Here is a 10,850-nt window from a genome sequence, read left to right on the forward strand (position 1 = left end):
ACTTCCAGTTAGATTCCTAAATTGTTAGGTCCTTTAAAACATTTTTTTAAAGGCATTGAAGTGTTTCTGAAGACTACAGGATGCTCCAGCATCAGTTTTCCACTGTTGAGCAAACTTAACGTGGGATTTTAAACCTTCATTATTTGGAGGCTGGACTGAGTATTTAATATCAAACTGAATAATCACCTGCTGGGTTGGAGTATCAGTCCACAGAAAGTCTGAGTATTTCCATTATTCATCCCATCTAGTGCATTTGATTACCATTTGCATCATTCCAGTTCATGTCACCTTGTCTGTCAAGGGAGAGGCTGTGTTATTACAGATTCATTGACAGAATCCACATTATGCAATTAAAGATATTCCTGTCCTGTAGGAGGTTTTGATTTGGGTACAAAATATTTGCATTCTATAGCAAATATATGAAAATGTAAGGCAGAAATGTACATGAATTGGCTGCATTTGGGGTAGAAGAGCTGGAAGTACATTGTATTTGAATAGTCCTCAGATTACAGCTCCACTTTCTCATTTCATCTCCATTCTACATTTTATAGTCCCATTTTTGCTACTATTAAATACAGCTCAATCTAGATGAAAGAAGAGAAAAAGATAATGTGGCTTTGTTGGAAATAAATACTATTTGCTGATTCACTGATGTAATAAACTTTTTTAAATGACCATTTTGAATACTTCCTTTTGTGCAAATGTGGTACACTGCTTTGAAGATGAAACAAAAATAAAGGAGCTGTGCAACCACAACAGTTGAAAGGAAGGGGGGGGGGATAAAAAAGAGGAAATAAAAGTTGAATTGAAGAAATTGAAGATACAGCACCCTCAGGAGCACTGCCAGGGTAACTTTGTGTGGGATACTGCAGGATATTCCCATGGCAGAGCTTTAACTCAGAGCAAAACTCTGAGCAAAAAGGAGAGATTGAGTTGGGATTTTTCCCTCAGTGTAATGGCATTTGCACTGTGGTACTGTGAGGATCACACCTTTCTCTCTGATTGTCAGCCACAGTTTGTAGTGTAGGCCTGATGAGTGCTCAGTGTGTGTGCCCAGCCATGATGGAGCTTATAAAAACATTATTATTCTATAAATTAAGACCTTGTAAGGCCTTGGATGAAAACCTTGGTATAGTAACAAATACTAAATGAAAAAAAAAATCCGAATGTGCAGCAGTACTAATCATTTGGCAGCAGGAAAATAATTCCTTGTTTCTGCAAGCTCCAAGAAGTAAAGCACAGTAGTTGGAGGAATGGGTGCAGTGCTCAGTTGAGTGACATTGCCATCAATGTCTGCATGAAACCATTCCAGCTGCTTTGGTTATCTTATCAGCCAGGAACTGATCCACAAACGTGATGACACCAGTTCAGGAAACACTTATTCTGTAGTAAATTGTATTCCTGAACAGCAAGCTGATGATGATGGTGTTACAGTGTTGTAAGGGAAACAGCTGTTTTAAGGAGGTTTACCCACTGGGGTATTTGCTGATTGCAATTTTTATGCCCCTCTCCAGATTTTTTTCAGTGGCATAAAAAGCCCAGTGCAAATTGCTCAGTGAAGAAGCTCTATTTTAGACTACTCATGGCACCTGTCTATATATTTAAAAATCATGTTCATGATGAGAAATGCGTTTTTATGTGTTTATTACTGAATGTTACCTAAGAAGAAAAGATTGTTTCAATGTCCCAGGTATTGGATCTGTATCACTCTGGCTTTTTGGTTTGTACTGCAGACTGTGGAATTGGTGCTGTTAAAGCAAATGATGTTTTATTCCTGAACTGGTACTTAAAGGCTCTAACTTATTCTGCTGGTTTTGTATTCCCTATAGAGGATTTGGTACAGAAAAATACACCAACAAAACTGGAGTTACTGCTGAAGCCTTTCTATTGTGAACCTTTTTCTTTCCTTGTGTTTGTTTTATCTCACTATAAACCTGACAAGACACAACTTTTCCTCTGAAGAAATACTAGAAAGGCTTCTAGTCTTAATATAAAATAGAAGTTTATGCTAACAAACCCAAAACCTGTTGTCTGTGTATGTATGTGTAACTTTGGATAATCCATATCCTTTCATTGCCTTTCCTTCCAATGTAAATTTTTCTACATCTCCAGTCAGTTCATACACTCGAAAAAGTCCACCTACCTCTCAGTAAGAGTAAGAAGAGACATGACAGATGAACTGTTGGGTGACAAAAAGGTGAAACTTGAAACTGAAACAACCTTAAACTTGAAACTTAAATAACCTTAAACCTCAAGGATCTCTTTACAGCAGAAATAATTGCATCTTGTACAAGCCTTTTGCTGTGTGAAAGTATAAAATTAGGCATATAAAGAAACATCTTAAATAAGTAATGAGGTAGAATGTCTCACAATTATTTTCAATCGGGATTTAAATAATTGACACTAATGACTTAAAGAAAACGACATACTTTCATAAACCAAGAAGTTAAACTGAGAGCTACAGCAGGACAGTGTACAGCAATAACACTGATAAAGGTAAAAAACCCTGATTTCCTGGTAGGAGTAACTGTAAATTTATCACATTGCTAAATTAAAAGTGCACTCTTTTATAGTTTATATTCATTGCATTCTATATTAAGCTGAAATATTTCTTATTCACAGATTAATTTTTCTATGACAGCTCTGTTAGCTATGCCCAAGTGCCTTTCAAGAGAAAATTACTAGACTAAGCCAGTTAAACCACATCTGGTAAAATTTAGTCATGTAAGACCAAAAATTGTTCTGAAGAATGTACTTGGATGAGCCTGATAGGTGAAAAATTCAAATTTGAGTCTCTAATAATAGTTCCTTCAGTTTTATCCTATTAATTCTATACTGACCCAGTAAAGTCAGACTTCAAACATGCTGCTCAATCACATCTTACAAGACTGGCCTGGCTCACTTTCACAGAGATGTTCCAGTCAGCTGATTTTTTCTATTCTAACATGTCACATTAATATGTTGATGTTTTATGAAAATGAGGCTGCCCTAAAATGTGCAAAGGCAGAAGCAAGGCTAATACAATTATCAGAATGTGCAGCACCACAGGTAGTATCACATACAGAAACTCCAACAGTACTGAGAAGGTTTTAATGAGTCTGCCCTCCCTGGCTACACTGTGTGTTCCTCACCTTCAGAAATTTCTCTGCTCAGTATTTCATACAACAAGGCAACAAAGGACAGCTTTCCTTTTTCTTAGCCAGTTTCTTTTTTGGTTTTGATTTGGTTTGGTTTTGTTCAAATAACACAATAAGAAAAGAAAATTTTCATTTTCCAGGGTTTTCTTTTTCACTCTTTAAGATCAGTGTATGTCTGTATAGTTCTTTCCTAAGTCTGGATAAGTCTTGATGCCATCAACTGTTCCACCATTGCTCCAAGAACACTAACAGCAGAAAGAAAACATAAACCACTCCATAAAGCAGCTTGCCAAGAAACCAGAGTATTTTAGATTCTCTTTGCACTGGCCACACTGATGGAGCAAAAAATTTGGTAGGAAGACATCTGATGAGAAGGAATAAAACCATACATAGGAAGGCAAAGAGCAGGGAAAAAACATCTAGAGAAGAGTGAATGACTAAGACTCCTAATTTCATGTGTATTTAAGCCCTGGTTATGCATAGCTGTGTTACCCAGGGAGCAGCTTACACGTGTGATGAGTGCAGACAACCCAAAGCTGCCAGGGCACACACAGCACTCTGAGAATGAGAGCAAAATAATTCCAGGCTAGATTTTATTTCAGAACTATGTATTTATCCAGCATGGAGCTCAGTGGAATAAGCATTCCACAATTAAGCTATTTCCATGTAGCCAGTCGATGCATCTCTAAAGTGAACAGGAGCTGCAGCAGTTCTGCCTTTATTAGTCACAGATGAGGCAGAAATGGTTTGATAACCAGTGGTGGCAGTGACCTGGGAACAGCCAGTTCAAGACGGAGTGTATGAGGAGAATGAGGAGCAGGATTCTGTCCCCTGACTCCATGAGACACTGCGGTTTTTCAGAGCAGCAGTGGGGCAGGATCCCAGGGGACGCAGCTCGGAAGGGCAAAGGAGCTCAGGAAATCCGGCAGCAGGTCTTTAAGGACAACCTTCTCCAATCGTACAAACTGTTCCTCCTGAAACTCAGCAAAACAAGATCTGTCAGAGACTGGCCTGGCTAAACAGGGAACTTAGGACAGCAAAGGACAAAAACACAGGAAGTAAATTCAGGGACAGTGCTCAAAGAGGGAATCTGAAGAACCTGTTCAGTTCTTCCTGAACATGACGGGTGGCCCACGAGATGGGTCACAACTGTTGAGGTAACAGGGCTTGGAGGGCAGAGCTAATGGCTTGTTCTCCACCTGAGGGCCAGTAACAAACGGGATTTACCGCTGGGATTTATCCCGGGACATGTTCTATTTAGTGTCTCTAACAGTGACCTGAAGCCAAGTTTGCAGGGGGCATCAAGCTTGGGATCCATCACTACCCTCACGAAGAGAGGGACCGGGATGGGCTGGGAAGACTCGGCAACACAAACCCGTCAACAGTCAAAAAACGCAAACGCAAACCTGCATCAGGGAAGGAGCAGCCCCTTGCGGCAGCAGAGGTTTGGAAATGACTGGCTGGGAACAGCTCTGCTGCAAAGCGCCCGGGGCACAGGGCGCTGAACACGAGCCGGCCCTGGCAGCGAAGGCGGCCAGCAGCAGCCGGGCTTGGACCGGGACAGTACCATCAATACAACGGAGAATGCGACAAAACGTTTTTCACCGTGAGGACACGGTACAATCGTGCCTGACCTCCGGAGCAGGAGGGGCCGAAGCAGGGTGGACGGACGGACTGACGGCCTCCGGCACTCTGCTCCTAGGCCGGCTAGCCCGCGACCCTGCCGGGACAAAGCTGCCGGCGAGCACAGGACGGGCCCTGTCCGGTCCCTGTCCGGTGCCCTCCGCACACGGGGAGCGCACCGAGGAGGAGCGCCGGTACCGACCGCACGGCGGCTCCAGGCCCCGCCCCTCCAGCAGGCCCCGCCCCTGTTTGACCACGCCCCTCCGCTCGGCCCCGCCCCGGACGGGCCCCGCCGTGCCCCGGAAGGCGGCGCTCACGCAGGCGCAGCGGGCGCACGTGGCGCCGGCGGTACCATGGCGAGCGGGAAGGAGCGCCTGGACCGTGCCCAGGTACTGCGGGGAGCCGGCCGGGAGCTCCCGGGGGCTGCGGGGAGCCGGCCGGGCACTCCCGGAGCGCTCCCGGGGGCTGCGGGGAGCCGGCCGGGCACTCCCGGAGCGCTCCCTGGGACTGAGGGGAACCGGCCGGGACCTCCCGGAGCGCTGCCGGGGTCTGCCGGCCGGGAACTCCCGGAGCGCGGCCAGGCCGGGCTTGACCTGCGGCTGTGCCGTTGTGGTGCCGTTGCAGGTGAAGAAGGCGGTGGAGGCTCTCGTGGCTTTTGCCAGAAAGAAGGCCAAGGGAGACGAGCTGCTCCTCAATGAGGGTGAGGGCGTCCATATGCTGGTGACGGTGTGGAAGGTCCCGCAGGAGTCAAAAGTCATCAAAATGTAAGACATTGATACTCGGCCGCGTGGTTACGGGGGTTGCTCGTGTTCTTTGGCTTGGAAAAGAGCACTCCGCCGATTCTGAGATTAAGGAGTTTGACTGCCGCGGCCTTGTCCTGGGAGCTTCCCTGCCGTGACTAAGAACTGCCGGGCCAGAACGCTGCTTTACCCCCACTCTAGATGTAACTCGAAGCTGGGCTGCTCCAGGCTTTTGCACGGAGCATGCTGATTCTGTTGTCAGTCACAGGGTATGTGCCTTGCAGTCCTTAAGCCTGAGAAAATCACTTTCCCTGTCTTGACCCACCACCCCCCAATCATTAGTAAGACTTCTTTCTTTTGATAACCAAATCTGAATATGAATTGGAAGTCTTCTTTTAAACTGTAGCTGCGCTGTATGGAAAAGCGGAGAATATATCAAGTTTTCATCCGTGTATCAGGGCCGCGGTGTAACAGTTTTGTCTGATGACTGGATGTAGCCGTGGCATGAAGGGAGGAGCGTGGAGGGTCCTCCTGGGAGCCGGCAGTGAGGGCTGCTGGCCCTAGGATAGAGGATTCCACCTTCTGTCTGCCTGGAGCCACAGCATTCCGTGATTTCACTTTACAGTGCTTATCAAGTGTAGGTTCCACTGAGAATATTTAGTTTCTAACAGAGTCTAAATGCAGGCACTTCCCCGTGTTGTTAAAGGCTATTTATCTCTCAGTGTAGTCCTTGTTTTGGGGAAAACTTCTTTCTCTTGTTAGACATTCTTTATGCAACTCATATTCTCATTGTAGACCACTGCCCCATGGCACTCGACCAGAAACAGCTGAGGTTTGCCTGTTCACAAAGGATGAACCAAATTTATCAGCAGAACAGACTGAAAATCTGTACAAGAAACTTTTACTCCGGAATGGGATCAGAAGTGTTAGCCGGGTAAGGGAGGCCCTTTATGGTATAACACAGTACTGTGAGTTCATTCCTTTTATACTGCCAAAAAGAATACAAGTAGTTGTTCCTTTCTGCTGTTTAGTATTCACGTTCTCTAGTAAGATTTTTCAGGTTTTTTTGAGCTGTGGTGTTTCTAAAATGCAAAGTTTACTCAGAATAATTTCTTCAGTTTGAAGCAGGAGTTTTAGTAATCAGATACAATTTCTAGATGTTCAACACCAAATTTGAGTAACCAGCTGGGAAAACTCACAACGTTTGAATATTTGAGCCCTTTGCAGCTGGATTGTTTCTGCCACCAGCAATAAAACTATAAAACAACTTGTTATATTGAACCTTGATTTTGATGTTATTCGTGTACTCCATTTCTGTTTGGTGATGTGCAGTTACTATGCAAGAGATCCGTAGTGTTTGATTCTTTAAAACAGGAGGAGGTGGATACTTTCTGATTATCTTCAGCGTTCTAAAAGAATGCCCTGTGATGGACTATCAGTTCTGCAGCTTTAGTCTGTGCAATTCTGAAAAGCATTTCAGGTTGCATTTCCAGCAGTGGGGACTAAACTGGTGCTTGTGTTGCAGATCATCTCTTACAAAACCCTCAAAAAGGAGTATAAAATGTTCGAAGCGAAGCGGCGCCTCCTGAACAGTTTTGATCTCTTTCTGTCTGATGACCGAATTAGAAGGCTTTTACCTTCACATCTAGGAAAACACTTCTATGAAAAGAAAAAGTAGGTCTTTAAACTTTGGAAATCCATTTTGGCGTTATCTTTTTTTAAGACCAGAGTCTTCTTAGTAATGGAGAAATTTGTTTTCTTTTGGGTTTGCTAATTATTTCCTTTTTTTTTACCCTTCTCCCTTTCTGTTTTAGGGCACCTTTATCTGTAAACCTGAAAGCCAAAAATCTTGCCAAGGAACTAGAAAAATACATCCAAGGGACTATACTCCCAGTTAACAACAAAGGGTGTTGTTAGTAAGTACAAATAGATTAATCCATCACTTGAAGGATGGTTCTATCTGAACTGTAGGAATTTTAAGTGAGTTATTTTTATTCCTTTAATGTGTGAATAAAAGATGTTAAAGGTCACCTTTCCAAATGGGGGGCATTTTGAACCTTTACCTGTATAGTTAAATTAGTAGTTCTACTTTGAAGTTGAGGGGGTTTGTCTCTTTTACCTTTTACCTAAGGAATTTCTAGACACTTCTCACTGTCAAAGAGAGTGTACAATCTTAGTTTTAATCTAATTTAATAATATTTTTCTATTTCCAAAATATTCTGCTAAGATTATTTTCATGTATAGTGTATCTGAAAGGATTGAATTAGCAGTAATGCTTTGTAATGTAAGGCACATCCAAATTTGGAAAGATGAATAGAGGTGAATCCCTTCTAACTGTTATCACAGAAGATTTCTGCAGTAGCCATCCCTCCTTTGTGATAACTGCAGATAAGTGGGCTTTTTGAATTTCTAGGTATGCCTAAACTAAACAAGTAACTTGAAATAAGTTTATTTGCCCATGTGTAATTGTTATATGGTTCTTCTTTCAGTCTAACACGCGTCGGTCACACTGGGATGAAAGTGGATGAGATACTTGAGAATGTCATTGCAGCAGCAAAAGTGATTGGTGACAAGTTACCAAAGGTACTGCTCATTGACTGCATTACAGGCAAATAGCTTCATACTTCAGCCTTATTTTCACATCATATACTGGTTTTGGTTTTGCAGAAATGGAAAAATGTAAAAATTCTTCACCTCAAAACGCGTAAATCAGTTGCACTTCCAATATTTAATGCAAATATCTCCAACCTGGATGAGCTGGACAAACAGCCATCTCTCAAGAAAAAAGAAGAAAAGGTAACCAAAATGTCTTCAAACTTTGCATGAATTAAATTGGTACATTTAGTTCTAGTTCTTTGTCTTCCTTCTATGCATTGTCCTGTTGGGTTTAAATGCATTAGCAGCTGATCCCAGGCTTTTGTGGCTAAAACCTGTCAGACACTCCTGCCTCAGTGCTTCAAATCCTCAGTAATAATAATGAAGTTCAGGAAACTTCCTTTTAAAGGGAGGTTTTAAAGCAAACTGGAAATAAATAAAGTGTTTCTAGGCCTGAGCTCAGGGGACCTGAGATTCATTCTTAGAGCTTTGCTTGTATTGTTTATCCGTATTTGCCTCCTGAAAATGCACTCATTAACATAAATGTGGATTCAGATTATGCATCTGAATAATTGTCAGACTCATATATTTGTGTATATAGGAGGAGGTCATACTTGTTAAAAAAATAATAATTGGCTATTCCTTTGTACTGGGTTCTGCTGATATCCATTTGTCTGAAATTAATTTGGAGCATGAATATTCAACTTTGAGACTGTAATGTTGACATTAATATAGTTGTGAGCTATTTATAATCAACTTGTGCATGTAGTGCATTTTTTCATATTTTACACGTGGTTGATTACTCCAGGTCTATTGAATAAGAGTCTCTAATGTTGCTACACCGTCTGATTTTTAACCACATTAAAACTATTATTATACATTTAGAAGTGGTATGGGAATTTGTCTGAGATGCGCTTCTGATTAATTCTAGAAGGCAAAACCCAAGAAAGTGAAGAAGACAGCTAAAAAACAGAAGTCAAGTCCGGGCACTGTGACAGCAGAAAGTAAAGCTGCTGCTGGTACCCAGGAGCCTGTGAGAAAAGAAAAAGGGGAAGGTGTCCAAGAACCAGGTGACTGTGATGATGAAGAAATTCCACAGCTGGTGCCTATACAAACAGTGAACTCAGCTGACCAGAAGGTAATTGTTGAATAATACTGAGAAACTTGCATTTCAGTTAAAAAAAATATTTTTGACCTGTTTAAATTGTTGATTGCTCCTTAGGGAACAGTATATGTTAGAACACTTCAAGTAGCCTAGGGCACAGATCAATTGGAAGTATTTGTCATTTATAATGATTTTCACTGATCCTTTTTCCTGAAAAACAGGAAATACGTTTCTTGGGTGGAATGGTAATTTTTTGTTTGTGTTAAATACAGAAAATGGGACCAAGTCCAGGAAAAGATGACAGTGTGGGCAAGAAAAGCAAAACACCCCGAAGAAAGAGAAAGAAACCATCTCTAGTGCTGGATACTTCAAAATCAAACCCTGAGGTTACAGAAGAGTGTGCAAACTTGCAGACACCATCAAAAGAGAAAAAAGCCAAGCAGGCCAGCAAGCCAAAGGAAGGAATAAAAGAAAAAGACGTGAAAAAGACTCCAAAAAAACCTGAAGCCAAGTCTTTTGCCACACCAAAAGCTGGCAAGTCAATGTGGTCAGCCAGGAACCGTTCAAAACAAGCGAAGCCCAGAAAGGTGCAGGTGCTGCAGTCAGCGTGACCCTCGTCTGCTGTAACACATTTTCTATCATCCTTGTGTGCTGTATTTTCAGTAAACGTTTATTGATGAAGTAAAATACCTTCTTTAAAAAATCTGAGCCCAAGAGCTTTTTCGTCACCAAGATCTGTAATGATTTGTTGGTTTCCTACTAATTTACAAGCTAGTACAAATAAATGCACTGTCTTAATCACCCCATCATCTTTTCTCTCCTCCTGGCCCAAACCAAACACACTCAAATTTTTCAAGCGTCAAAAGGGCAGAGAAGGGGTCTATCCCAGGGAAAAAGAGCTTAGAAATTAATTATAATAATTTTTCATTATTTTAATATCTGCTGTCTTTCTGAAGCAAGAAGTGTGCATGCCAAGAGCAGCAATCTATGTGTGCTTTTCAAGCTGAAAAAACTGCTAGTTTTTAAAAATATTGTTCAATGCAATAAAGACAGGTTCATATTTAAATCAGCAGCCTGATACCAAGCCCCGCATTGTGTAATTTTGAGCTATTTTTACCTAGGCTGTTGGTTGTTGAAGTGCCTCCCTTCAGGGCGACGCCGCCTCAGCCGGAGCAGCTCCGCGGGCCCGGGAACGATCCCGGGCGCTCCTCCCGGTGCCCTCAGCTCCCCGGGGCCGTGAGTGGCTGTGGCTCGGCCCCGGGGCCTCACGGCGGCGGTCTGAGGGCTCTGTGGGGCCGCTGAGGGCGGCCTGTGCCCGCCATCCCCGCCCGTGAGCTCACAGCGCGGCCCGGACGTGTGGGGCTCCTCTGCACACGGGAACGAACCCGGGGCGCCCTCAGCTCCCCACGGCCGTGGGTCCGGCCCCAGAGCCCCACGGCGGCGGTCTGAGGGCTCTGTGGGGCCGCTGAGGGCGGCCTGTGCCCGCCATCCCCGCCCGTGAGCTTAAAGCGCGGCCCGCCCGTGCCCTCAGGTGTGTGGTGTGTGGGCGTGTCCTGCGCCTCCCTCAGGCGCGGGGGGCGTGTCCTGCACCTCCCCTCAGGCGCGGGGGGCGTGTCCTGCGCCTCCCCTCAGGCGCGGGGGGCGTGTCCC

The 10,850-nt window shown here is 43.7% G+C and overlaps 1 protein-coding gene across 1 annotated transcript; it reads left to right on the forward strand.

Moving 5' to 3' along the window:
• Positions 1 to 5,039: 5,039 nt before the first annotated feature.
• RSL1D1 (ribosomal L1 domain containing 1) lies at positions 5,040 to 10,002 on the forward strand. Its single transcript, XM_066330314.1, has 9 exons — positions 5,040 to 5,149; positions 5,385 to 5,524; positions 6,296 to 6,434; positions 7,026 to 7,174; positions 7,315 to 7,416; positions 7,990 to 8,083; positions 8,168 to 8,296; positions 9,027 to 9,233; positions 9,473 to 10,002. The coding sequence occupies exons 1-9, from the start codon at positions 5,114 to 5,116 to the stop codon at positions 9,809 to 9,811; spliced, it is 1,335 nt and encodes a 444-aa protein (XP_066186411.1). The 5' UTR covers positions 5,040 to 5,113; the 3' UTR covers positions 9,812 to 10,002.
• Positions 10,003 to 10,850: the final 848 nt, after the last annotated feature.

This window comes from Sylvia atricapilla, chromosome 15, assembly GCF_009819655.1.
Source record: "Sylvia atricapilla isolate bSylAtr1 chromosome 15, bSylAtr1.pri, whole genome shotgun sequence".
In the NCBI taxonomy this organism is placed as follows: domain Eukaryota; kingdom Metazoa; phylum Chordata; class Aves; order Passeriformes; family Sylviidae; genus Sylvia; species Sylvia atricapilla.

Coding starts and splice junctions, on each gene's coding strand:
- RSL1D1 (XM_066330314.1), top strand. CDS start 5,114: ATGGCGAGCGGGAAGGAGCGCCTGGACCGTGCCCAG. Junction 6,435..7,025: donor GGATCAGAAGTGTTAGCCGG/GTAAGGGAGGCC, acceptor CTTGTGTTGCAG/ATCATCTCTTACAAAACCCT. Junction 8,084..8,167: donor TTGGTGACAAGTTACCAAAG/GTACTGCTCATT, acceptor TTGGTTTTGCAG/AAATGGAAAAATGTAAAAAT.